At 37.1% G+C, this 27,929-nt stretch overlaps 3 protein-coding genes and 1 non-coding gene across 4 annotated transcripts; 2 read left to right on the top strand and 2 right to left on the bottom strand.

The window, feature by feature from the left end:
• The first annotated feature begins 472 nt into the window (after positions 1-472).
• Positions 473-546, top strand: TRNAN-GUU (transfer RNA asparagine (anticodon GUU)). The gene has a single exon. It is a non-coding gene; the product is annotated as a tRNA-Asn (tRNA).
• Positions 547-11,260: 10,714 nt separating this feature from the next.
• Positions 11,261-11,851, bottom strand: LOC142529403 (uncharacterized). Its single transcript, XM_075634937.1, has 2 exons — positions 11,551-11,851; positions 11,261-11,469 (listed from the first exon to the last, which is right to left on the bottom strand). The coding sequence occupies exons 1-2, from the start codon at positions 11,849-11,851 to the stop codon at positions 11,261-11,263; spliced, it is 510 nt and encodes a 169-aa protein (XP_075491052.1).
• Positions 11,852-16,733: 4,882 nt separating this feature from the next.
• LOC142529753 (uncharacterized) lies at positions 16,734-17,864 on the bottom strand. The gene is made up of 2 exons (XM_075635376.1): positions 17,426-17,864; positions 16,734-17,342 (listed from the first exon to the last, which is right to left on the bottom strand). The coding sequence occupies exons 1-2, from the start codon at positions 17,789-17,791 to the stop codon at positions 16,959-16,961; spliced, it is 750 nt and encodes a 249-aa protein (XP_075491491.1). The 5' UTR covers positions 17,792-17,864; the 3' UTR covers positions 16,734-16,958.
• Positions 17,865-21,110: 3,246 nt separating this feature from the next.
• On the top strand, positions 21,111-27,284 carry LOC142528697 (homeobox-leucine zipper protein ATHB-15-like). The gene is made up of 18 exons (XM_075633797.1): positions 21,111-22,229; positions 22,559-22,718; positions 22,862-22,965; positions 23,184-23,274; positions 23,375-23,470; positions 23,567-23,680; positions 23,764-23,847; positions 23,953-24,108; positions 24,321-24,395; positions 24,513-24,619; positions 24,708-24,900; positions 25,057-25,242; positions 25,406-25,486; positions 25,797-25,931; positions 26,052-26,374; positions 26,471-26,576; positions 26,739-26,888; positions 26,990-27,284. The coding sequence occupies exons 1-18, from the start codon at positions 21,997-21,999 to the stop codon at positions 27,134-27,136; spliced, it is 2,541 nt and encodes an 846-aa protein (XP_075489912.1). The 5' UTR covers positions 21,111-21,996; the 3' UTR covers positions 27,137-27,284.
• The last annotated feature ends 645 nt before the right edge of the window (positions 27,285-27,929 follow it).

Raw genomic sequence — 27,929 nt, 5'->3', positions numbered from 1 at the left:
ACCTCAAGTGATTAGATTCTTCTAATGTAACAATCTTGATTGAAGGGTGTCATAACTCTATAAAATGGGAAGACAGCATTGGTCCATATTTCAATAATTTCATTAAGCATGTACACCATCATATAGAAAATGTAAAGGATTAGAAGATTACAACTCAAATCTAGATTTTCTAGAACCAAGAAAAAAGTGTAGATGGTTGGAGGTAACATTATCGATTTTTCTGCTGCGCATACTATGTGATTTCTTGCACACAGTTGACAAAAAATATTAAAATAAAGATTTCAATTATGTTTTAGTTTAGTTCAAAATTTGTGAAATTTAAATCTTGTCTAAATTGGTAATTTTAATCTTCGTTGAATTAATTCAAATTGTAACGAGTTTTTCTTCCATTATTAAGAGAAAATGACGGAAAAATGTGATATAATATGTACAATTAATTATATATATTAATAAATAAGAACCTTTATTTCAAGCTGGAATAGCTCAGTTGGTTAGAGCGTGTGGCTGTTAACCACAAGGTCGGAGGTTCAAGCCCTCCTTCTAGCGATAGTTTTTTCATTTTCGCTTACAATATTGCACTTTTAACCCAAAATTAAATATATTCACACATCACTCTATTTCCTCACCTTACGTCCTAATCGAAACCTTTACCTGAATCTACTGTTACTGTAAATTTAATTTAAAGAAATATTAACCTTATTATTATTATATTGCTAAAATGATATTTGCATATATAAATGTGTATGCTGCAAATATATATGAATTAGACCATACCATTCACAATGATATAAAGATGAATTAGAGCCATACATTCAACTTTAAGTAAAGCATGACACCAAATAGCTCTATGAATTAATTATATCCAAACACACAAAATATGGGAACACTTCACCTCAACAATAACACCTTGTCTTCACCATCACTTCATAGAATCAATAACCATTTGAAATTGGCAAAAACTTGTGTAAACGCTCTCACGGATCGTATTTTGTGAAACAGATCTCTTATTTGGGTCATTTATGAAAAATTAATTTTTATTGTAAATATCGATAGAGTTGACCCATCTCACAGATAAATATTCGTGAGACCGTCTCACAAAAGACCTACTCTTTGAAATTATATTAAATCCCCCAACCATCTCGACAAAAACTTGTGTGAGACGGTCTCAAGGGTCTTTTTTGTGAGACGAATCTCTTATTCAGGTTATCCATGAAAAAATATTACTTTTTATGCTAAAAGTATTACTTTTTATTGTGAATATCGATAAGATTGACCTGTCTCACATATAAAGCTTCGTGAGACCGTCTCACAAGAGACCTACTCAACCATCTCAGCTTCACTGCACTAAAAAGATTTCCAATTCGAGCCGATACCGAATCCGAAACCACACCCCTTGAAGACCAATAAGCGAACCCGGCTATCAGCATAAGTTACACAAAATAATTTGGAATAACCAAATTTTTTGTTGATTTTAGTGTTTATTTAATGGAAAATAAACGAAATTTGTGGTGCTCTTGTTTTTGTAGTCTATTTTGTTTCCGGACGTGCAATTATCGGACAGCTTCTGGGGGACAGAAGCTAAGGGACGTACTGCTGGATAACAACATTGAATTGTACGGACCATATGTAAGCCCTTTTTGGCAATTTTTCTTTACTTAAAAATAATAATATTTAAACTGGGTTTGATGCAAAAAGATGATACATTAGTTGGTCATATGACCGTGCAAAAGATCAGTGTAATAAATCATTCTATCATCTATATATTGATTTATCGTTTTTATGTAATACATATTGTATCGTTACATTTCGCGAGCCTATTACTGTATAGTGTTAACGTAAGTAACGCTATTGCAATAATGAATAAATAACGTAACTATTTGATGAATTAAACTCCTATTTTATGCTTGTTTTATAAATGTAAAATAATTACAGGCCAGGCCATTGTTGAGTTGTTAATCTGTGCCACCTGCATGGTTGAGGTAATTATTATTAGCCTAATTAATTGAATGTTTCAATTTTATTAGCTCAAAAAGTTAGAATTTGTTATCAAGTATTTTTTTAATTATTTAAATGAGCTTCAAATTTAGGAACTACAAGAAGTTATCGGTTGAGTTCAACATATATAGCATTAGGGTATTCCCAAACTTGTATCCAACAATGAACATTTATTCTTATAGACGAGATTCATATCGATTTTATCTGTAAATCACTCACCTGAAAATGGATAAGAATAGTTGAATATAATCTTATGATATTATTCGAAGATTAACATCTCATTAACTGAAGTTGTTTCGTCGGGATTTTTTTTATTTTTATTTTTTTTCAGTTTGAAATAAATAAATAAGATTCTTTTTCAAAGTAGGTTGTTGAATGAAGGGAATTATTAAGCCCTCGAACAGAAAAAGGGAAGGAAAAACTTAAAGAGGTGCCCATAAAAAATTAGGGTTCAACCTGCTATTATTTAACTTCTTATTGATCACTATTTTTTAGAAACCAAAGAGCTGGAGACTTGCTTGCGGACCAGATTCCGGAGGGCTGGTTCGTAATTTCACATTTTCAAACATATAATTAATTAATCTTTTAATAATTTATAACTTTATATAAAAAAATTATTTTATTTTTATGCAACAAACGCAGGTAGTCGTCCAGAACATCCCGAGTGGAAATCTCAAGAATGGAGTTACATGGAATAATGTTAAAACTTTGGCGTGAAATGCAGTTACTTCAATCATCAAGTAGGTGTCGCATACGTGTTGTATTAGTGGAAAGTCGGAAAATTGATTAAAATCGTCATTTAAAAAAAAAGACAGAAATCAAGATTGAAATTTGACAAAATAAAGAACTTCTATTTTAACAATTGTGATATAACCCTTCTATTTAAATATAAATCAAATTAATTATAAAAAAAAATTGTAAAAGTATGCAATGTGTGCGTCGAAACACTAATATATATATATATATATATATATATAATTCTTGTGGACCACTCTTTCTTCTTATTTTTAGTGCGTTTGGTTACAAAAATATTTTGGTTCTAAATCGCTTTTTAAGTTTATACTTTAAAAGGGTTCTTTAAGTAAATTTTGTGATATGTTTGTGTTTGTATAAATTAATAAAGATCAATTTTTTAATTTATAAAATTTAATGGAATAAGTGTTTGTTTAAGCATTTGGTTAAAAAAATATTTGTTAAGATCGAAAATAACAGTTTAGACGATAATTAATGAAATGTTATTCAACTATTACTACATCTATCAAACAGGACAAGCAAAGCCTTTATCGGGCCAACCCAAGCCTTTCTCGAGCTGGCTTGCCTGGGGCCCTACGACCCACGCAAGTTGATCCATCTAAATCCTCCTTTGAATAAGTCGAAAAAATTTCAACCCAACCCACTTAAATTTTGTGATAAACGGACTCGACTTAAATTGCTAGCTCTAACTATGACAAATAATGCAAAACAAATAAAAATTTCAGGAGCTGCAAATTTTCTGGAATTTCAAATGTTGCTAGAAATTAATTTACTCAACACGATTCAAATAATAAACAATAACAAATCATACGAACGACGTCCGGCAGCGTGCTCAGTTGTGAATGGATGAAATCGGCCGATGCTTGATTTGTTCTTAATCAATATTGCCCAGCCTTTGGTTTTTGATTCTTAATCAATCATTATGGCCGAGACTTGCGGCCTTTTCCACAATTAATATCGCAGACCTTGTTTCGATTCTTAATCAGCATGGCCAAAATATAATCAATGCTGCCGACAGTTTTTCTGAGCAAAGCGGTTGGTCGATTTGTCTGTGTGCAGGAGAGAAGGGGAGATTCCAAGAGAATCCTGGTAAATTTATTTGCGTATCTAGGCATTGTTTATTAATTGTGTTGTATTATCAAATTTTTGATAACGTTGTATTTAATAATCACAAATCAGGATTTTATAAGTTTCATTATTTAAAATACTTATATTGTATTTTCTAATCTTGAAAATATCAAGAATAATTAAATAATTATCAACTATACATAATATATTATAATTAAAAAATAATCAATCTATTAATTCAATAATGCTCTAGAATATTTTATGAAAATCTTATATAGTAATCATCACTACTCGGTTATTATTTAATAATTTATTCTAAATTCTATAATTAAATAATTATGAATTAATTACAATCTCGATCGACAATTGGACAACGCCAATGTGATGAGTGTACAAATCTTGTTCATCTAACGAAAAACGAAAATTTTGAAGAACAAAATTTTTCACTGATTTATTTTTGGCCGCGAACTATTTTGAGAACTCTTTCAATAAATTTGACAGTTGCACTATTCGCACTTAATTAGCAGTCATGCTAACTTTTACAAATTTCAATAATGAAATCTACTCATAAACTCTTTTTTAAGCAATATGTTTGATCCTCGTCAAACTAAAGTCGTCAAATTCAACTATTTGAATTTGACTATTTCAACATAACAATACATGTGTGACCCTCAATGGTTTAGAGATATAGCTAGCTGTGGCTTAGCAACTTCTTGTGATTTAGGACAACATTTTTCCTCATTCTGGCTTACCTTAATTAGTCTCATTTTTTTTATCAACCTCTTGATCAAAATGTCAGAATTCAAGTGTAATTGCACCCATCAGTCATGGTAAGAGTGTCTAATAATTGTCTCATGATCTCATAGGTACCACATATAGTGCCTACAAGAACTAATAAGTTATGACTGGCGTACAATATTGTACTTTCATCTCATATATCTTGATCGAATATGCGAACATTGGTACATCGAGAGTTGTAAATGATTTCTATAAGGATGTGATGTATTTTTGAGTAATAATAGTGACACGGTATGTGTAACTAGGAAAAACAAATTTTCCTAAAGCACATGTCTTGTTCTACTCAGGGACTCTTTGTGTTATTAGCTTATCAGATCACATATGATATCTTCACCCGCATGTGAGCGATGAATAATTGACTAAACTGTATTGGCTCCTACGTATTACGAGACTACATCCAACCTCACCATTTGATGAGGCTCAATAAAGTTGGTAAATGAATTAAAGTGCAGTGTTAATACGTAAAGCCTTTATGTTGTCCTGGGTCTTAAGGACTGAAGTGCAACTATAACCACATACTAATTCACTCGATAAGCGATAATCACTCGAAGAGTTTATAAAAGGTTGTTCGGTGCATCATCCAATTAGCATCCATCTGTATGAATGAACATTTACATGTGCTTACCAATAAAACATGACATTTACATCGCATATGTCAGTCTCGAGCTCAAACAACTTTTATCATTTTTAGGAGGTTGAATCAACTAGAAATGTGTTTGGAATATACAATACACTTCATAATGAATTTCATTATCTACGTTGTGAGATAGACATCATGGTACTATAATATATTTAGGAGTGTCAATTCGGGTGGGTTTTGGTCAGATTGATACATGATAGCATAAAAAACTGTCAAACCCGAACCCGATTAATCCAATCAACCCAATTCAAGATGATTTTGTTTGTGTAGGACCGAACTCTTGCCGCTTTACCAAAAGCTATAGCTAGTAGTAATGGTGCAACTCAAATCTTTTAAACCACACAGCAGCTCAAGTACCACGATTCGATCGCTCTTCCAAGCAGGGACAATAATTGCACCCAACAATCTCTCTCCCAATAATTGCACTCCTTGCCATCAATGGTAATCGAACCGTGACCTTGGATCTGATACCAATTGTAGGACCGAGCGCTTGCCGCTTTATCAAAAGCTATAGCTAGTAGTAATGGTGCAACTCAAATCTTTTAAACCGTACAGCAACTCAAGCACCATGATTCGATCGCTCTTCCAAGCATGGACAATTATTGCACCCAACAGTTTGTTTTTTTTAAATAAAAAAATAAAAATTTTTAAAAATATTTTAATTTAAACACATAATTAAAAAACATATCCTTATGTATGATTTAAATTTGAAAGTCTAATAATAGAAAATTAAAAGTGTAAATACTAAATCAATTAAACAATTTGAAGTGATCCTGGTGAAATGGATGAGCCGGGTCGGGTGATCTACCGGATCAAATCGATAATATTGTTTAGGAAAATGAGCAAAGTAGATGGCTTCGATCGTATCCTGCAAAGAATGAAAGGAACTTGTGAATGAGCGCCGGAGAGATGTCCGGCGTGGCCACTCTGATTCTAAAGTCAGTAGGTTGAGATTGAGAATACAAGCAATATATATGAGGATATATGTGAATGCTTGAGAGTTCAAAGATTCCAGAATCATTAAATGAGAAATATACCTGCTATTTATAGGAGAAAATGTGGTAGTTACATTGTTTCAGTGTCTACCTACTAAATATGTGAAGTCAGTTGCCCATACTTTCTGATGACTGATATGACACGCCAAAGACATGTTGTTCTGACAGATAAGATTGACCATATCTATACAATCGAGTGTGGTGCAATTCTCGAGGTAGACTGGGTGGAAGTTCTCGGGCACTTGCATGAGAGCCCGGGCTCTTCGATCGCTCGGGAGGAGAATGTCCCGGGCGTCTCCCTACCCGGCTTCTGAAGAATCTATCTTGGAGATTGACCCAGATTTGGGCTATCCATTTAGCATCCCGGGTCATCCATAACCCGGGCCTCTTATAGGAGTATCTCCACCCATCCCTAAATAGTCGGGCTAGAGTCATACTCGTTGTCCCGATCAGTCATGCTCGGCCAATAAGAAGATAATTAATTCCAGATTATAAAAGCATCTGGGCCTTCAAATATTCCATTCTTAGAATAAGATGTCGGGGCCTTAATTCTCCTGGTCTTTGGATAAGATGCCATGACCTTAAATCTCTCGGACTTAGAATGAGATGTCGGGGCCCCAAATCTCCCGGACTTAGAATATTTTTTCGTTTAGTATTCTCGGGCAGTCAGTACGGTGTCATGATGACGTATGCCCTAGCATTCAAACAGTCTCAAACGTTCCGTATTCCGAGATAATGATGAGTCTGACACCTTGATAATTGTGCACGTCCTTTCGCCTACCCTCACAACTTCCAAGATTCATTCTGATCGTCCGATCTGATCTAGATCAACGGTGAAGATTGATTCCTACCCTTATATATAGTAGCTCACAAGATTTTCTTAAATCACTTGCAAATTCAAAATCTTGGCCAAACTCTTGCAAATTTTTCTCTCAACTTTCCGGCGCATCAATTTCTCCAACTCCGGCTCTCTCCACCCCTAGTACCATCGTCCAGCCACTATCAATCTTCAGAAACTTGTAAGTTTTCTTATTTTGAAAATGCCTGATTCAACTTCTTCTACCTCAGGAGCCAATGCGCAAGGCTAATCTGATTATGAGTCCACCGCGCTGCGCTCAGATTCATCTCCTTCTCCTCCTCGTCATCGCCCTTCTACCCACACTTCTAATAAACCCACAGCCCATCAAACCAAACCTTCTTCTTCGAAATATTCTTCCACAGGCCCCTCCCAAGCTCTAAAAAAGAGTAAGGGTAAAGGAAAAGCTCGGGCTTCTCTTCCTTCTCAATCTGAGACTCTGGGAGCTCCCTGGTTCGCTTCAATGAGCAGCACTCTGCGCTCGGGAGCAGATGAGAAGCTTAGGACTCTCGGGTCCATTCCTTTTATTTTCAAATTCTAATTCCTGGCCCCTCGGACAGGGCAAATAACCCTCCTCCCGGCTTCATCACTTTCTTCCAAGGCCAAGTTAGAAATGGCCTACGGTTTCCCATCTCTTCTTTCTATATAGAGGCTGCCAAGTTTTTTGGTGTACATATTAACCAACTTCATCCTAATTTCCTTCTGTATCATGGCTTCGACCTACGTTTTATTTAAAATGCATAACCTTGTCATCAACCCCCTCCTCCTTCACTATTTTTTTGTTTGTAGATTGGGAGATAATGCCTTCTCCATTTCTGCCCGGCTAAATGTCCGGTTCCTTGATGACATCCCTTCTTCTTAGAAGGGATGGAAAGGACGATTTTTCTATATTCAACTCCCGGCCCCTCTTTCTTGTCAGACCGGTTTCCTTCCTTCCCTTCCTACTCAACCTTCCCTTCCCAAATCTTACGAATTTGAGGACTTTTATACCCGAAGCCAAGACTTGGTATAGGGCAAAAAATACTCCTCCTCCACCCTTATCTCTCAGGAGAATCTGGTTGCCTATGAGTTGAGTGCCCGGGCTGAAGACCCTTTGGACCGGGTAGTTGATGAGGTGGCAAGCTCGGTCACTCAACCCGGTAATTCTCTTCCTCCCTGTATTTTATCCCAAATAGTACTTAATTTTTAACAACTGTGCTTGTTCTCTATGCAGATAAGATGCAAGAGGCATTCCTTAGAAAGTGAGAGGCTGAGAGGGCAACAAAGGAAAAGAAAATGGCAGCCCGGAAACTAGGTGCCGAGAAGAAGAAACGGGCAGCAAAGGAGGCAGCCCGGCTGAAGGAGTCAACCCGGGTAACCACTGAACAGGAACGGGAGGAGCCCCGGGTAGAGATCTCCGATCCTGAAGACCACGTTTCTCTCCTCCAAAGGAAGCGAAAGGCTATTACGAGCCCGCAATTGATTTTGGTGGAGGGTAACAAAGAAAGAGATCAAGGATCCTTCCGAGCAAGCCAATCAACCACCCCTCCTCGCCAACAACCTACCCAAGAGCCTTCCCAGGAGCCTTTTACTTCTTCTCAGCCCGATCGGGCTAACATCTTTCTGGAGGGGGCTACTCCGACTGGGCTGAAGATTTTCAAACAACTCCTCATCCCGGATGAGGAGGCGCACCTGAGGAGCTGTCGGGCCACTCCAAATTTTTTTTAATGTTCCAACAAGATCTTGGCAGTAAGCTTTTTTTCTTGTCTCTATCTCTCTCTATTTTTTTTTTATCTTCTTTTCTTTTGCACAGGGCATACAGCTGATGATCTAGGCATTTAAAGAGGTAGCCACCGCAGCCACTCTTACCAATAACCGTCGGCAATTCCAGGATATCCAAGAGCGGCTTCAAGAGGAATTGCCTCAGGCTCGGGCCCTTCATGCAGATGAGGTGGCTGGCTTGCGTGTTGACCTTGATAAGGCCCATCAATATCTCTTGATCGCCCGGGAAGCCACCAACGAGGGCCTCATCAGGGAGGAGACCCTTCAAGGACACCTCTACGTCCTTGAGGGTAAAAACAAATCTCTGATGGAAGGCATGGAAGAGCAGATGTCCTGGGCCACTAATGCTGAAAAGGCCCTGGCTGAAGCCGTGCTCAATAGGGAGCAACTTCAAACATCATTCCTCATCTCCCCTGAATTTAAGATAGCTGTAGAAGATCGGACTTATCCTCTATTCAAGACCAGCTTTAATAAATGCCGAGACCAATTCGTAGAGGCTGGGCTCCTGCCCAAGGATAAGACAAATTTTCCCAACTTTGGACGGGCCATTGCATCGCTCCCAAAAGATGGGGAAGAGGATAAGGAAAACTCTCAAGATGAAGAGGAACAGCCAGGGTCCGAGCAAATGGACTTAGAGTAGCATTGTACTTGTTTTTCCATTTTTTGTAACTTGCATTGTAATTTTTACCTCCAGATGGTTTTAATGAAAATTTATTTATTTCACTTTCTGTGCCTTTCATAATGTCTTAGAAACTTTTCAACACCCGAATAATGAAACTGATCGTGATTCAAGAAACCACAAAAATTTCTAAGTGTTGAAAACTAACTGGTAACTTCGAATAAGTAGTCGGGATTTTAATCACTGCAATGAATAAAATGCCCAGTACTTGGTAAATGATCGAGAAATAGAATCCCGAAGCCAGTATATAAAACCTTTGTATGTATAACCAAAGTGCGAAAACTGGGCAAGGGGGCATATCTCAGGATTTGGAATGGTCGAGGTGTGGTGCCCCGAGCCAGGGTATAGTGCCCTGGGCTTTTAATTAACCGGGGCTCTGTCTCTCTCAGGTTCAGATATAGAATTTGTACTCACACATTTTCTGACAAACATCTCTTTTATTATATCTTCAAATAGTTACATCTTTCAAGAAAAATAATTCTTTAAATTAAAGACATTCCAGGGTCTTTTGAGAGAATTTCCTTGAGCATCTTCAAGATAAAAAGCTCCCGAGCTAACTCTCTGGGTTATTTTGTAAGGTCCTTCCCACCGAGCTTTCAACTTTCCTACATTTCCTGTTGGATTAACTTTCTTCATAACCAGATCTTCTACTTGGAAGTCTCGGATTCGGACTCTCTTATTATATGACTTCATAAACCGGCCTCGATAAGCTTCCATTCAAATTAGGACCCGCTCTATCTTTTCTTCTACTAAATCCAATTCCATTGCCCGGCTTTGATCATTATTATCGGGGTAAGATTCTACCCTGCAGATGTCTGTCCTATTTCTACTAGAAGAACTGCTTCAGAGCCATACACTAAATTAAAAGGAGTTTCTTGAGTCGGTGCCCGAGGAGTGGTTCTGTATGCCCAGAGAACACTGGGTAATTCTTCCAACCAGTCTTTTCATTTGCCCTGTAGTCTAGTTTTCAAGGCTTGCACAATGATTCTGTTCACAACTTCTGTTTGTCCATTAGCTTGAGGATAGGCCACAGAAGTGAAAGACCGAGTGATCTTCATCTCCCGACACCAATATGTAATCTCTCTTCCCTGAAACTATCTCACGTTGTCCGAGATTAGTCTCCTGGGGACTCCAAATCGGCACACTATGCTCTTCCATAGAAACTTTAATACTTCCTGCTCAATGATCTTGACTAAGGGCTCAACTTCCACCCACTTAGAAAAATAGTCCACAGCCACCAACAGAAATTTCTTTTGAGCCCGAGCAATAGGAAAAAGATCGACGATGTCCATACCCCACTGGTCAAAAGGACAAGATGCCCAGATAGGCTTCATAGAAGTGGTCGGGCTGTGCTGAAAATTTGAATGATGTTGACAACCCTCACAAGCCCGGACCACTCGGGCAGAGTCTTGGCTAATTGTTGGCCATCAGAATCCAACAAGCATTGTCTTCCAGGCCAAAGATATTCCTCCGAGATGCTCACCGCAGCACCCTTCATGAATCTTCCGGAGGACATAATCCAACTCCCCCGCGGGTAAGCATTTTAATAGAGGTCCCTGAAATGTTCTCATGTACAAGATTTTATTTAAGAGAACAAACCTGGGAGCTTGTCTCTTGATCTTTTGGGCTCCGGCTTTGTCTTCAGGCAATTCATTGTTTACGATGAATTTAATCAGGGGTGCCATTAAGGAGTTCTCGGGCACTGGCAATGTTTCTTATTCGGCGGAGAGGACTAGCCGGGAAACATGCAACACTTCCCAGGTATTGGCTTCTGGTAAAGAAGCAGCTATTTTTGCCAAAACATCTACTTCATTATTTTCTTCCCGGGGTATTTGTTCAATACTCCAATCCACAAAGACTTCTGACTGGACTTTGATGAGCTGTAGATATTTGAGCATCCTATCATCCTTAGCCTTATAAACACCTTTGATATGTTGCGTAATTAACTGTGAATCAGAGTACAATATAATCCGAGAATCTCCAACGTCCTAGGCAGCTTGGATACCAGCAAGAACAGCTTCGTATTCTGCCTCATTATTCGTCACCCGGGAGTCAATTCTCAAGGCCAGCTTAATCTTCTCTCCTATGGGAGATATTATTACTACCTCTACTCTACATCCAGCAAGGCTAGACGCTCCATCCACAAAAACTCTCCACACTTCATCTTCTCCGGGCTGAACCATATTTGATAGAAAATCTGACAAGGCATGTGCTTTGATGGCAACCCGAGGCTTATATTCAATAACGTACTCGCCCAACTCTACTGCCCACCTGATCATCCGTCCGGACACTTCCGCATGAGTCATAATCCTCCCTAGAGGACTATTAGTAAAGACAATGATTTGGTGCGAAAGAAAATAAGGTCGCAGTTTCCGGGCGGTAATAACCAAGGCCAGGGCTATCTTCTCTACCTCACTATACGGGAGCTCAGGTCCTCTTAAAGCATGACTGACATAATAGACATGCCTCTGATCAGAGCCTTCTTCCTTTATCAGTACTGAGCTGAAATCATACTCTGGAGTAGACAAGTAAACAAACAATGAAAGGAACTTGTGAATGAGCACCGGAGAGGTGTCCAACGTGGGCACTCTGATGTTAAAGTCAGTAGGTTGAGATGGAGAACACAAGCAATATATGTGAAGATATATGTGAATGCTTTAGAGTTCAAAGATTTCAGAATCATTAAATGAGAAATATACCTGCTATTTATAGGAGAAAATGTGGTATGTACATTGTTTTCAGTGCCTACCTACTAAATATGTCAAGTCGGTTGCCCATACTTTCTGATGACTTATATGACACGCCAAAGACATGTTGTTCTGACAGATAAGATTGACCATATCTATACACTCGAGTGTGGTGCAATTCTCGAGGTAGACCGCGTGGAAGTTTTCGGGCACTTGCATGAGAGCAAAGACATGTTGTTATGACAGATAAGATTGACCATATCTATACACTCGAGTGTGGTGCGATTCTCGAGGTAGACCGGGTGGAAGTTATCAGGCACTTGCATGAGAGCCCGGGCTCTTCGATCGCTCGGGAGGAGAATGTCCCGGGCGTCTCCCTACCCGGCTTCTGAAGAATCTATCTTGCAGATTGAGCCAGATTTGGGCTATCTATTTAGCATCTCGGGTCATCCATGACCCAAGCTCTTATAGGGGTATCACAATTATTTAGAAGAAATAAAAAATTTACAAAATAAACATTAAATGACAAAAATTTATAATATAAATATACCATTTTTTTCAAACATACTATTTAAATTAGATTGGGTTATACCAAAGGCCGTTATGATTGCTATCTCAATATTACTAAGATAGAAAAAGATAAATAGTATAGTTAACATGACTTATTGAATCATAATTAATAAAATTCAATTTTTGAATGTCGAATTAATTAACAACTCACCCATAAATAGAACAGGAACATTAAAACCAATTAATGACAAATAAATGAAAAAAAGTTAGGCTCGGTAATGGGTCGACTTGGGCTCCTAATTTCCTTGGATCTTGCCTAACTTTTTTTCTACATGACTAAATCAGAACTCAAATATGTATATATATATATATATATATATATATATATATATATATACGAAATTGATATGCTGCACACCTACTGTGCACACCTATGTGAGCACCGATGAGGTGTCACTCACCTATTGGATGTGATGAAATATAGAAAAATTACGCATCCAATGGGTGAGTGACACCTCATCGGTGCTCACATAGGTGTGCACGGTAGGTGTGTAACATATCAAAACTATATATATATATATATAAAGTTTGATACATTATGTCATATCATTTCATGATGCGATTTGTCATTGAAAGATGACAGTCTCGTATAATTTTGGTGGTTTTAATTAGTGGATGGAGAGACTAACTCGATCCATGTGTACGATACATATAGAGAAAAAATATTCACTCTTTTTATACGAGCTCACATTATTTCACCAGTTCTAAATGCAAGATATTTTATCTCTATCGAAGCCAATTTACACATTGTTACACCTCTCAGATACTAAGGATGTGTTTGGTTCAAATTATAGGATTACTAAATGATTATCACATAAATGATTAAAAATGTGATTACTTCAGATTGTATGTAGCGCTCAAATAGGTGTTGCGTTTGGTTTGATTTTCAAGTGTGTGATTAACTAATAAATTAACATTGTAGTAGCAAAACTACCCTTTCACATATTTGTTTAATTATTAAATTCAGACCAACTTTTATCTCCTATCCTCAAATTTCCTTCGACAACTATCCTTCACCCAATATCTTCGACGAAAACCCTAGCCTACATCAACGTGAACACGTCCAGATAGATGTATGAAATCTTCCCGACAATCTGTGGATCGTGATGTGTTCCAGGTGAATCATACATCCGAAGGACTGAATTTTCGATTGTTCTCGTTCTCTTTACGTCGACTTAGCCAGAAATTTTGACAGATAAAATATTGTGCGGAAGGAAATTGGATCTCCAACCTTGTCACTAGCCGTTAATGTGAGTATTTCTGGAACAATGTTAGTGTTTTTGTTTTTTTACAAATTTTGTCTCATTTCCGAATTGTTTATTGTAAATATCTGGAAAAAAAACTTTTTTGTAAGTTTACAACAACCGAAATGGATTGCAAGTTATATGGGTGTAGTTTTTAAATGTTATTCAACTATGATTTGTCTATTTCTCATTCGTGTAGGATTTAATTTTCATATTCTGTGACGAATTTGAGAAATATTATACTAGTTCTTTGTAATAAATAAATTGTTGTAGTTTACGAATGAATAGTTGGGTAAAACTTCATTTCGAGGACATGTCTGTAGCTACGTAACTAATTTTTAAAATTCATTCAACTAATCTTTTCCATAGCTTTCATGGATGTGAAGACACCACCACAATGCGAGTGCGGCAATGGGTCTATGGTATTACGTGAAGCTGGTCAATACTCAACCCGACCGGGCCAATATTACTTTATCTGTCCCGTCGGTTTGAAACATCGGAACCGATTCTTTTGGTACGATGGGTATAATGTGGAAAAGATTTCTGTCAACAATGAACCATCATCGAAAAATGAAATGGGTTCAAATACGTCACAAAATCCCACGTCTCCTTTAACATTTCGTCGGCGCACACAAGCATGCAATGCAGCTTCTAGTTCACAAACTTGTACTCTGAAGAATACCGATACAATTGTCACGAAACAACACGTTACAGCGGATTCGGTTATGTCATCTACCACATCCGGGAGACCCACTAATGCTGCGGAGCACACACCTTTATCTGTGGAGCAACTTTGTTGTTGTTTTGGATGCTTTTGCCTATTAATGTGTTTACTGATGTTTTTCATGGTTCTTATTATAATTTCTGAATAAATATTTTGCTGTGACTAGGTTTCTGCTATGTAATATCTGTTGCGAAATGTATAACACGTTGATGTTAGATATCGTATGTGTGATTGAGTTCTTGTTGTCACTATTTTGTTATGGAATATAAAAGTATTTGCTTGTGTAATCTTTTTGTTGCTTTCATTAAAATAGTGGTAATACTACTTAATTATAGTTTAGATTCTGATGTTGAATATAATTTAGAATCCACTTTCATCATTACATTTGGCTTCTTTCCTTCATCGATCAATGCAACTTGAGTATTAACCCCATCAATAGGATGCATTGACGCATTGGTAAGGTGACAGTAAGAAACACATTCTCTCATTTTCAGATTTTTACCATTTTTTTTAATTCAAGAAGAACTTATGTCAACAACTGTTTGTAGAGGATTTCCCATAATGCAGAGGACAATTAATTTCTAGGGATTAAGGTGCAGGAGTGTTGATGAGTTGTGGTTCTTCAATGCCATTCATTTCTTGTAAGAAATCAAGTAATCTGAAATTTCCATCTTGCTGCATCCGAAGGTCAGTGAGCTAAAAATGTTGTCTTCACACTTGTCATGTTTCTTTACATACATGTAGGCAGATTGATGAGATATGCTTTCAATTCACGTCTGAATAATAATTAATGACTTTCTGTCTCTTTACGTCTCAATTACCTTGTAATTGTCATAGTAACTGAATTAAAATTAATGTCTATGTGTAGTGTTTGACCTATATTGCCTAAAATATCAAATCAATTTAATTTTATATCTTAGAGGATATGACATTAATTTTGGTAGATTTCTGTGTAATAAATGCTTGTTGGTGTGTATTTAAGGGGCTTTGAGAAGCATGAATTGTTGTATCTGAAAATAACACATCTTTTACATTTGTAGGAAAAAAAATGTCCGTCACTTTCCCTACCTACTCTGAAGGTTCTGTTACTAGCAAATACAAAATTCCAGTGGTATCCATGTTATCAGATGACGAAATCGAAGGTGCTGATCAACCTCCAGAAGCCTCAAAGAACAAAAATATTGTTTGTACGTCTCCTACTCTGTCGTTGAAGAAAACAGCTGGCCGAACAACGAGTTTTGACCCTGTCGTCGACATGTACTACAAAGAACTAATGAAGATTTTAACAACCAACAGATGTGGGTGTATTGCAGATAGTAGGTCGAAAAAGAATCGTGTTGCAACTGATAACTGTGTACCTGTTGTCAATCTCGAGACATCGGACGAATCAGGTGGCTAAAATTGTTACTTTATTCCGTATGTCATGCGGTCTTGCAACCACCCTTTTGTTTGTTTTTGATTGTATTATAGTTGTATATACATACTGCATGGTTAGGTTTGCAAGACTAGTTTTCTTTTAGGCTGTGGCGTAATGGGATTTGTACGAATCAGTATTAGTACGCTTTATGCTTAAGCATACTTGTTTTGTAATGAACTTGTGATCTTCACCTTTTCCTGTTCAGTGAATTATGTGTATTTACCACATTTCCAGCCCAACAAAAATGTTCGATGTAAGCGTGCATGTTTACTCTATTTTCAGGAACAACTTCATTATAATGTGTAGCTTGTAATTACACAAAAGATAACAAAATGAGGTATAATTGTTTCATAAGATTTTGAATTCGCGTATTTACATAATGCTTTAATGTATTTAAACGATGCTATATTAAAGTAACCAGGACGACTTCATCACAACTTAATTCACATCCACAAATGAGACAACAAAATTCATAGAAAGTTTGAAACGCACCCAAGTTCATAACCCAAAAGATTGGATGTGAAGCTGAATATTACATCAAAACAAAAGTTGAGCAACTACAGGCATAGAGTCAACGTTAGTTTAGCAACCGTCTCGGTAAGCTCAATCTTTTGGCATCACCCAAACGCAAGAAAAGTGATAACTTGGCAGGGTTGTCCACCAATATCTCAATAACAATACTTTCTCGTCTTCGCTCAACTCGAGAATTGTCTCCATGACCTTTAACACATTGTCTTGTGCAATGCGCATCTTCTCGTCCTCCGCATCTTTTTATTTTGTCAATTGTTTGATCAGGTCCGTCATTGTATCTTTCATGATGATGGCGAAATTATTAATGGCTTCCACTATCGCATCATCATCAGCATCCACCTGCTTCCGTTTCTTACCCTTCGACTTTGCATTTGACGTTGGTCGCGACGATGGTGTTACAGAGATAGACATTGACTCAGCACCTCCCTCGTCAACAGAGAACATTTCCTCGAGGCTCATACCTATATTGTTTGGTATTTCAGGTGTCATTGTAAGGACCTCTTGAACTGCTGCAGTAAAATGTTCCGCTTTGTCTCCGATAGCCCGATCATTACCAAATATTTCGCACCATTCATGGTAATACATCAACCTTTTGTGTCTCATTGATCGTGCATTGTTGTCTGCCTAAGAATTTTATAAACAAGACAATGAGCTGCAAAATTTTTGTCAAGAATATAAGTGGACAACATTTTGGAACAAAAAATTACCTTAATTAGTGCTTCCCATATTTCGTTTGATGCTTCAATGGTCTTCTCTGTGTCGTTCCATCCGACACCACTTTTACTTAAAATTTTCACCAAAGAGCAGCCATACAATTTCTTCCACACATGCACTTTGGAGTTAATATGTGGGTTGCCACGTAAGTTTGTGTTAGGGAATGCAACTTTCATATGGTTTTCAAGAAAAGATAAATAGCCTGGCCTAAATCCATTGACGCTCTTCCAACCTTCTGTGGAAGCCTCTTTCAATGCTTGTATCAACCATTCTTCCTCATGTTCACTCCAAGTACGTCGTGTCTTCTCAGCTTTCTTGGCTTTGCCAACACAACTCTCAGAAGTTCCTCCACTTTCCATAATTAGGATGTTGACACTTCCGTTGTCCTACTCCTGCAAATAACACAGACCACTAGTTAAGCATGTAAGAAAAACATCAATAACTTACAGTCTCAGATTTTTATTACGAAAAAAAAATTTAACACAGGACCAGAAATCAATGAAACCAAAATAACATAATAAAAATGCAATCATGTTATCAACATTTCAAAGTAATGATCATAAAATGCCACAAATACAGCTCCTGAAAAGGTTCAACAACATAACTACACGAATCCGAATGTTTTAGTTAAAATTGTTCCACATCGACATTGCGAGGTTCTCCCTCCACGTATCCCACTCAGACGATGATTCGAAGCTGTTGATGAAATCATCTTGTGTGTCATTGGCCGAACTTACTTACGTCATCATTCAAGTCCTCAATTGGATCATCTGACATTTCAGACCTGATGAAGTTATGCAACAACATACATGCCATTATTATTCTGTTTTGTGTCTTCAATGGATAGAACGAAGGACTTCAAAGTATGGCCCATCTTTTCTTCAACAAACCAAAGGTTCTTTCGATTATGTTTCGGGCTTGCGCGTGTCTCCAATTGAATAACTCCTTATAATTATGTGGTCCATTTGCACTGTTTCCCCAAGCATCCCTATGATTTCGTACTCGCCTGTACGGAGTCAAGCATCCCTCGACATTGACATATTTATTGTCACATAGGTAATAACAACCTGGAAATAATAAAGATTTTATTATCTCGTTAACATTATGTAAGCAATAAATTTATGAAAAAATAACTAAAAAGGTTTGCAACCAATATTAAGAAATACAAAAAATAAAATGTGACAGTTAATAAGAAAAAATCATAGTAACAAAACCTCTTGGAATTTTCATTGTATCGTCACGAGTCAATGCATCTTTAAGAACTCTAGCATCCGCTACAGATTCCTCCCACCCCGTCAGTGCATAGATGAACTTCATGTCCCGGTCGCAAACTCCAAGAACGTTGACTGCAATAGTACATTTTCTTGTTCTATATCGTGCCTTGTCCATGGTAGGTACATGTACACTTATATATGTTCCGACAAAGCACCAAGACATCCCTGTACAATTTATGAATAATACGTTCCTATCGATGTAACTATCAGCATGTTCATACATGATAACTTCAAATGTTTATTTTGTACAAGTAATTAACCAGAGCTTGAGCTTACCTTGAACCATTTCCAAGATTAGTTGGTGCAAGCATCATCGACAGGCGATGGTTTCACCAGTAGTATAGGATGTAACATGATAATTGAACGGAGCACTTGATGGAAATGGGTGCTGATTGTATGGCCACTACGTATGTAGTCATGACCAACAAGTCGAGTTTTCTTGTGATGAGCCAATATAGACAGAAACATTGTGACCTTCTCTTCAATACGAACATATGTAGAGTCGACTAGTCCTCCAACATTAGTTAGCAAGTAACACAATCGTGCAAATCCATTCCTATTCATTCGCAAGTTCACCACACATTGAACATCTCATATTTCAATAATACGGTGCAAATGGTTCAATTGGACATTTATTCTTTGTGTAATGCTGTAGGTTACTGTTGTTGTACGCGAATGGCACCTTCGTTTCGAACGTAACTTCATTCGTTGTCGTCTCAAGAGTAATATAATCAAGAAGGATCGACACATGATTTGATGAAGCATCACCAAAAGCAGAATGCGTCTACGCATAATGGTCATCTATTGCAGATACTTCAAAAGATATTACAATTTTAAATTTGTTTAAAAATGCAATTACAAATACCCAACACAATTTCATATACACAGTACTGGAAGTTGGACAAAAAAATTTTCTTCTATGTCTTTATATTTCAGAATAAATACTAATATAACACAAAATAAATTTTAAGTCAATATGAAATGCAATTCTTTATTTACTATTAACAAAATCCTCGCTGTTTGAATATGGATTATTACACGCACATCTACCACCATGTCTTAAGTAATCAGATGAGAAATTATCATTCGGTTTTGGTTTTCCAGTGTATTTAAATATTATTGATGAAATCGCATAAAGGTCGGCAGAAAATTAATATAACAAAGGAGAGATACAACGATTACGTCACACACATATAACACAAACACAAAACAAAATAAGATTGAGTTAAACTTTGTCAACTAAGTAGGAAAGAACAGATTTTAGCAAGAAAAAATAAACGGGAAGAAAAGTCAGTTAACGACACAGTGAAGCCTCCTCAGATTTATGCGAAATAGGGCAAAGTAACTCCGAGATTTTTACATTAGAAAACTTAAATTCGATAATAGATTCTGCAAATTAAACTGTGAAACAAAGATTTTAAACACTAAAATCACCTGATTTGCGAAGCTTTCAACGCAGAAACGAAATATTACTAATTAAATATTAAAATTTTTTTTGTGATTTGCTCACCTATAATATAAATATAATTAATGTGTTAAAACAATAATAAATATAAAATGACTGATGTTGCATGCCTAGAGTAGAGAACCAGCCATAACCTAAAAAGACTTGCCCGAGTTGGAAGTATAATAATAAATAAAATAGTGTGAAACAAGAAGAGGCGCATGCAAAACCCTAATCATGCTGTCCTCTGCCACCCCACTCATTTCTTCTCTTTTTTTTTATTATTATATATATTCTTAAAATTAACATTTTCCCTCCATTTTATATATAATTTTTAAATATATAGATTCGTGAGTCGAAAGATGAACTTTTTTTCGGTAAGTATGTTATTATAGATATTTATTTATGAAACAGATCAATCATGTTTATATTTATAATAATAATTAATATTTTTAATAAAAAAATAATAATTTAAATAAAATATATAGTTTTATAAAATTGATCAATAAAATTATTTCACGTGTGTTTTAAAAATAGAAGCATGGTATATAGTATCTACTAGGTAAAATGGCAATGTACCCGGATAATAATCATTCCTACTGCTGACCAGTTGTTAAGGACAAGATATGTAGTCCTGACAGGACTCGCAGGTTTCTTGCTATTTTTTTTTTATATTTTTTGTCGTACAAATGAATTTAATTTATGTTTGATCCAAGTCATTTTTTTTAGTTGGAAGAAATAAATATTATCACTAAAATTTGAGATTTTGATGAACCATGCAAAGTTTGGAGCTCAAATTCTATTATAATGGAAATATCTTTATAAATTTACTTATTTAATTAAAATTAAATACCAAGGAAAAAATCCATGGTTGATAAAATAAAATTGTAAATGAGCCCATGTAGTTCTGTTCCTGTAGACCTGTACGTGGACATTAGAAAAAAAATAGAAATAAAGTGGCAAAAAATAAGCCAATCCGGAAACAGAGTGCTCCACTAAGCGGTCTCCTATGTTCCCTTTCCCTTTCCCTTTCCATTTTCTTTACCAACAACTACTTTTTTGTTTTTCATTCATTTCCAGATCCATTTCGCTAATGTTTGTGTATTATCACGCGATATGTAATTATGTGGCTGTAGATACTCGTACATTCATGTGGGATTTGCGTTAACTGAAGATAAATTTGAATTTCAGTGAAGCAGAAAAGGAATCTTGGAAGCAGATGAGGTGTTATGTTTGGTTTGCTTATTTTGCTTGTTTTGGGTTTATGCTTTAAAGCCTAAATATCCGGTCTTTGGATTAACTTGCTCTTTTTGGGTGGAGTATTTGGCTCCTTTTTACTGGTTCTTGATCTGTATTATGAAGAAAAAATTGTGGGATTTGAGGCATGCTTGGTGTATTGAAGAAATGATGCTTATAAAAGTGTTTTTGGTTTGTTTTCTGGCGCTTTGTTGATTCCTGGGATTTTGTGTTCTTGTGTTTGGTGCTGTGAAGTTGTGCCGCTGCAGTTCAGGAATCTGTTCGTCCGTTACACATCAAGATTCTTGCTTTCCGTGTTCGTTTATATTAGTATATAGTTGCAATCTGCCTCTGAATCAGAAACATTCTCAACTTGGCCGCTACTTTATGATAGTAGTATAGTATTTATTGTCCAAAAAAAAGAATTGGGATTATGCTCGAAGGTTGAAAATTTCTGTCTTATATGTTGAAAAGATTGGTTTTTCCAGTAGCCCACAAGATTTTGAGCTATTTTGAAGCGAAGAAAAGGGCAGTTTGAGTGAGAGTTTCTTGGTTTATATATTTAGAGGGAAGGTTCTCTTGGGTTGTTAGGAGATTGAAATTGTGAAATATGGATATGTCTTGCAAGGATAGTAACAGGGCGGCGACAGCCAGCGGGGGGGAAGGAGTTATGGATAATGGTAAGTATGTGCGCTATACACCTGAACAGGTTGAAGCCCTTGAAAGGCTCTATCACGACTGTCCGAAGCCGAGCTCAATGCGCCGACAGCAGCTGATTCGTGAGTGCCCTATTTTATCCAACATCGAGCCTAAGCAGATCAAAGTGTGGTTTCAGAATAGGAGGTACTGTCATTCTATTTTGACAGAATTGTTAGTCAAGTTGAGCGCTAGTTTTTGCTTTAGTCAGCTTTTTTAACAGGTTATGATTATTTCAATAGATTAAGATCTATCGAATTTTATGTTTAGGGTGTGAAGTTTTAATCTTATTTATTATCTTACTGAAATATCAATAAATGTTTGAATCCTTTATAAAGTTAAGGACAGAGTGGTGAATTTCTAGTGTTCCTTTTTCTGGTCAATTCTTGGTTTGTGATTTATGGAATGTTTAAATATTTTTTTAATAAATTGAGGGCCTGAAATTATATTTGTTGGTTCTTTGCTTGGAAACATAGATGTAGAGAAAAGCAAAGGAAAGAGGCTTCAAGGCTCCAGTCTGTGAATAGGAAGCTTTCAGCCATGAATAAGCTCTTAATGGAGGAGAACGATAGGCTGCAGAAACAAGTGTCTCAATTGGTATACGAGAACAGTTACTTTCGCCAGCATACACCAAGTGTGAGAATTATGAAACATCCCTTTATCAGTCTTAGCTCTTTTCATGATTTACAGCTTCATTGGTGTAATTTTGGATAACTCGAAGTGGTTTCTGGAGGAAATTGAAGGGTTTTCCTTTTTTGTTTTATTAATTTCCATTGTAGAATGCACTTGCTACGAAAGACACAAGCTGTGAATCAGTGGTGACGAGTGGTCAACACCACCACTTGACACCTCAGCATCCTCCAAGGGATGCAAGTCCTGCAGGGTGAGTAGTGTTAGGTTACGTTTGTTACAAAGTTAAAAAGTCATGCGTAATTCTTCCATATGGCCTCTCAAATACATTAACACTCCTGAATTAACTATTTATTTTCTTGAAGGACAGGAATAGATTGTGTTTGTTATCATGCTCTATCATTCATCTACATTGTGTTGTGTGTTTATGAATGGCTCTATTAAATTCATTTTCTTTTTGCATTTTTTTAGGCTTTTGTCCATTGCAGAAGAGACTTTAACGGAGTTTCTTTCAAAGGCCACTGGAACTGCTGTAGAGTGGGTCCAAATGCCTGGAATGAAGGTACAGTATGTCAAGACACGTGCTCTTTTTGTGTGTTCCATGGCAATTTCCGTTGGATATTACCTGTTTAGCCTATTAAATTTTGGTTTATATGGAGTAGCCTGGTCCGGATTCCATTGGAATCGTTGCTATTTCTCATGGTTGCACTGGCGTTGCAGCAAGAGCCTGCGGCCTGGTTGGTCTCGAGCCCACCAGGGTAAGTTTCCTCCACTCTTGTTCTCTCTGCGTGTTTCCACCTAATGATTCTTCAGTTATATTGTAAGGAAAAATTGCTTATGGTTGTTTGATACAGGTCGTGGAAATCCTGAAGGATCGGCCCATGTGGTTTCGCTATTGCAGGGCTGTGGACGTTCTCAATGTGCTGCCTACTGCAAACGGTGGAACTGTAGAACTCTTGTACATGCAGGTTTATAAATGTTGTCATAGTGGCTTGCATATGTTTTTCCTTATTTATATGCTTTAACGGGCTTTTGAAATTGGAAACTGTAGCTATATGCGCCGACAACTTTGGCCCCAGGTCGTGACTTTTGTTTGTTACGCTATACTTCAGTCATGGACGATGGTAGTCTAGTGGTAAGTGGATGCATTGTATATTTTTCAGTCAAGCTCGTTAAATCTTTGAATTTATTTTATACCAGCCTGATGATGATTGGACTTGTTTTGTTTCGCAATGCTCAGGTCAGTGAAAGATCACTTAGCAATACTCAAAATGGTCCAACCATGCCACCAGTGCAGAACTTTGTGAGAGCGGAAATGTTTCCCAGTGGCTATCTTGTTAGACCGTATGATGGAGGAGGTTCAATTATCCACATTGTCGACCACATGAATTTAGAGGTACTTTGACTAATAGCTATGCCATGTCAAATTGTGTTTGTGCGTTGATAATGGACAGAAACATTCCATTTTGTTGAGATTTTTCTGCAAGACGATTATCCTTTACTAACAATTGCAATCGGTATGGTTTGATTTTAGAGGAATTGACCTTCTAACAATACAGTTGTTTGCAATTCGAATCTATCGGTATCGATTAACGTTTTGTTTTCTAGGCATGGAGTGTTCCAGAAGTGTTGCGGCCACTCTATGAATCATCAACAGTGCTTGCTCAGAAGACGACAATGGCTGTAACGATCTCATTCTTTTTTCCTTAATTCCGGATGGCACTTGAATAACACCAGGGCAAATGTTGATGCTTTATGTGTTGTTTCCTTTCGTTTAACATTATTTTTCCCCAAATGCAGGCTCTTCGCCATCTTAGGCAGATAGCTCAGGATGTTTCACAGCCTAATAGCACCAACATGGGAAGGCGTCCAGCAGCACTACGTGCCCTTGGCCTTCGGTTGAGCCGGTGTGAACATGAGACACTCCTTTTGGTGTCTTCTTTTGTTTTATATATTATTTTGTCAAGTTTTAGAAACATTTTTGGCCGTTCTCAGGGGTTTCAACGAGGCTCTTAATGGATTCAGCGATGAAGGGTGGTCGTTGATTGGAAACAATGGCATGGATGATGTTACTATTCTCGTAAACTCCAATCCAGACAAGGTGATGGGGTTAAATATCTCATTCAACAACGGATATACTTCCATTTGCAATGCTGTTTTATGCGCCAAAGCATCCATGCTTCTGCAGGTCGGTTTGCGTTTCCTTGTTTGTCTTTTTGGGCATTCTTTTAATTTTTTAAGGAGAAGTAATAATAAAAAAGAGCATACCTCAAACCTTGAAAATGTGATTATGATGCATTTTTTTGTAAAATTCTGTCATTAAGTCCTATCTTTCTTGGTGCAGAACGTGCCTCCTGCAATACTACTCAGGTTTCTGCGTGAGCATAGATCAGAGTGGGCTGACAACAGCATTGACGCTTACTCAGCTGCTGCCGTCAAAATGGGTCCCTGTACTTTGTTAGGGCCCCGAGTTGGTAACTTTGGGGGTCAAATTATCCTTCCTTTGGCTCAGACTATTGAGCACGAAGAGGCAAGTTACGTGAATTAATTTGTTCACCCATATAGACACCTTATCTTTCTTTTGGTCAATTAAATTCAATGCTTCTATAATATAGTATGTGGTGATATAACTTGGTATTAACCCTAAGTCAATTTCCAACACAATTTTTTCTACATTTTCTTCTTCTTAATAGCTACTGGAGGTAATCAAATTGGAAGGTGTTGGCCATTCTCCTGAAGATGTGATGCTGCCGAGGGACGTGTTTCTCTTGCAGGTAGATTTCGTCCTCTACTCTAAGGATTAGGAGAAAGTAACTGGCCCGCATTCATATGATTATACAATTTTTGAAAAGAATGAGCATTGGACTTTATGTTCGACTATTTTTTTTGGTCAATCAAGTTCGACTATTTTCCGAGAAATAGAAATCTCGTTATCATGGGAATGAGTCCATATATCAGGGCCCAAGAGGCCTGTTGCGTTTTGAAATGTAGTGCTTTGAGCATTCCCAGAGAGTACATTTGAAATTGTGGCTATGCATCATTTTTGCGTTGTTGCCCCTCTTTTCATTTCTTGCTGGTTGGCAGATGTGCTGTGGAATGGATGAAAACACTGTTGGAACATGTGCTGAACTCATATTCGCCCCTATAGATGCCTCTTTTGCTGATGATGCTCCTCTCTTACCTTCTGGTTTTCGCATCATTCCTCTCGATTCTGTCAAGGTTAGTGTTCATGACTAATTTCTGTCATGTCTGTACTTTAATTCATTAACATCTTAAATATCTGAAGCTCTATTTTTGGGGCTTTCGGTTCTTGATTTCTTCCCAACATATGTTACATAGGAAAATTCAAGTCCAAACCGAACGCTGGACCTTGCATCTGCTCTTGAAACTGGAGCGGCGGGCAACAAGCCCTCGAACGACCTTGGTGTCACAAATGCCTCTACAAGATCTGTCATGACAATTGCATTTGAGTTTGCATTCGAAAGTCACATGCAAGACAATGTCGCCTCGATGGCTCGACAATATGTTCGCAGCATCATATCTTCGGTTCAAAGGGTGGCATTAGCTCTCTCTCCATCTCACCTAGGTTCTGCTGGTCTTCGATCACATCTTGGAACTCCCGAGGCACATACACTTACTCGCTGGATCTGCCAAAGTTATAGGTACGTCAAATTTGTAATATAATGATACAGTTCAACCCAAAACCTGTGGTTTAATTCATCGCTGTAGCTAAATAATCATCGTTCATAATTTGGCAGGAGCTATATGGGAGTCGAGCTTCTAAATTGTAACGGGGAAGGGAGTGAATCCATTCTCAAAGCTCTATGGCATCACTCGGATGCCATTATGTGCTGCTCCATGAAGGTAACTTTTCAAACTAACTGGCTCTTCAAAAGTGAAATTAAAATATTAAATTGTGTAAATTGTTCAAGTCTCCCACGTATGAATATTTTGATCTATAATTGAATCATGCAATATTTTAGTTCTTTAGAATCTTATAACATGAAACGAGCGAAACTTGTGCAGGCTATGCCCGTTTGTACATTTGCAAACCAGGCTGGTCTTGACATGCTCGAGACAACCTTGGTTGCACTTCAAGACATATCTTTGGATAAGATTTTCGACGATCATGGGCGGAAAAACCTCGTCACCGAGTTTTCACACATAATGAATCAGGTCACTGCGATCCCTTCGAACCAAAACAATATCATCAATACAGCACCTTCAGTTTTGTAGCTGCTGATAATTTAAAAACATTTTGAACTAATTAATTTCAGGGTTTTACGTCGCTTCAAGGTGGCATCTGTTTGTCGAGCATGAGCAGGCCGGTGTCTTACGAGAGAGCCGTGGCTTGGAAAGTTCTGAATGATGACGAAACCGCGAATTGCATCTGTTTTCTGTTCGTCAACTGGTCGTTTGTTTGAGCTATCCACGGACTTTAAAAAAATTTAAAAATGGTTCTAAAAATGTTTTACTATTCGTTTAATTCTCCATCGTTTTATCGCCCAAGAAAATTCCTATGTTTGTTGGATCATGTGCACTCCGGGATTTAGTATGTTGTGTGTTTTCTTATCTGCCTTGCTTGCTCATCTTTGAAAGTGCAATTTTTATTATTATTTCATTTTAAGTCTCGAATTCGATTCGAATTAAGTATGTTCGAGTTCAAGCTCGATTCGAAGCTTGATATTTTTAATTTAACTTAAATTTTTTTGAACTCGGTAATATTAGAAATTCATGTGGATGTTTCAAAGTAATAATATTTTTTTATTATTAACTGGGCTCACCGGTTTTAACAACTTGTTAAATCGTTCAACGAATTAAGTATGTTCGAGTTCAAACTCGAATTTGAAAGTTGGATCTAACTCAACCCGAAATCGAAAAACTTCTCCCGACGAAGTTGCAAAAACGTATAATTTTCATTAATTCTTACAATATGAATGAAAACATATCGATGGCATGCTTCGAATCGTTATAGAATTTGTTGGTCAGCAGCTTCATCCACATGATCGTCTTCTTCGATGGGAATGGAGAGTCTGTCACCCTCACCATCCCGGTAGAACGGGCGATTCCGGCTCCGTCACTTTCTTTAGCTTCTTTCTAACTTTTTATTTTTCACTTTTGAGACCATCCAATTTTATTTTATTTTCTTTACATATTACTTTTCCCTTTGGGTTGCATGTGAATTTGAAACTAAAAATTTCAAATCTATTGATTTTT

This window comes from Primulina tabacum, chromosome 16 (genome assembly GCF_025594145.1).
Source record: "Primulina tabacum isolate GXHZ01 chromosome 16, ASM2559414v2, whole genome shotgun sequence".
NCBI classification, from domain to species: Eukaryota; Viridiplantae; Streptophyta; class Magnoliopsida; order Lamiales; family Gesneriaceae; genus Primulina; species Primulina tabacum.
Note: the sequence above shows the minus strand (reverse complement) of the source record. Positions and strands in the feature narration are given on the sequence as shown.

Excerpts from the sequence above, each read along its gene's own strand:
- LOC142529403 (XM_075634937.1), bottom strand. The coding sequence starts at position 11,851 with ATGACTCATGCGGAAGTGTCCGGACGGATGATCAGGTGGGCAGTAGAG. Across the intron at positions 11,470-11,550 it reads ATACGAAGCTGTTCTTGCTG|GTGTTTATAAGGCTAAGGAT; the intron begins GTATCCAAGCTG and ends AACATATCAAAG.
- LOC142529753 (XM_075635376.1), bottom strand. The coding sequence starts at position 17,791 with ATGGAAAGTGGAGGAACTTCTGAGAGTTGTGTTGGCAAAGCCAAGAAA. Across the intron at positions 17,343-17,425 it reads TATGGGAAGCACTAATTAAG|GCAGACAACAATGCACGATC; the intron begins GTAATTTTTTGT and ends TAAAATTCTTAG.
- LOC142528697 (XM_075633797.1), top strand. The coding sequence starts at position 21,997 with ATGGATATGTCTTGCAAGGATAGTAACAGGGCGGCGACAGCCAGCGGG. Across the intron at positions 24,109-24,320 it reads TCGACCACATGAATTTAGAG|GCATGGAGTGTTCCAGAAGT; the intron begins GTACTTTGACTA and ends TTTGTTTTCTAG. Across the intron at positions 25,243-25,405 it reads AGACTATTGAGCACGAAGAG|CTACTGGAGGTAATCAAATT; the intron begins GCAAGTTACGTG and ends TCTTCTTAATAG.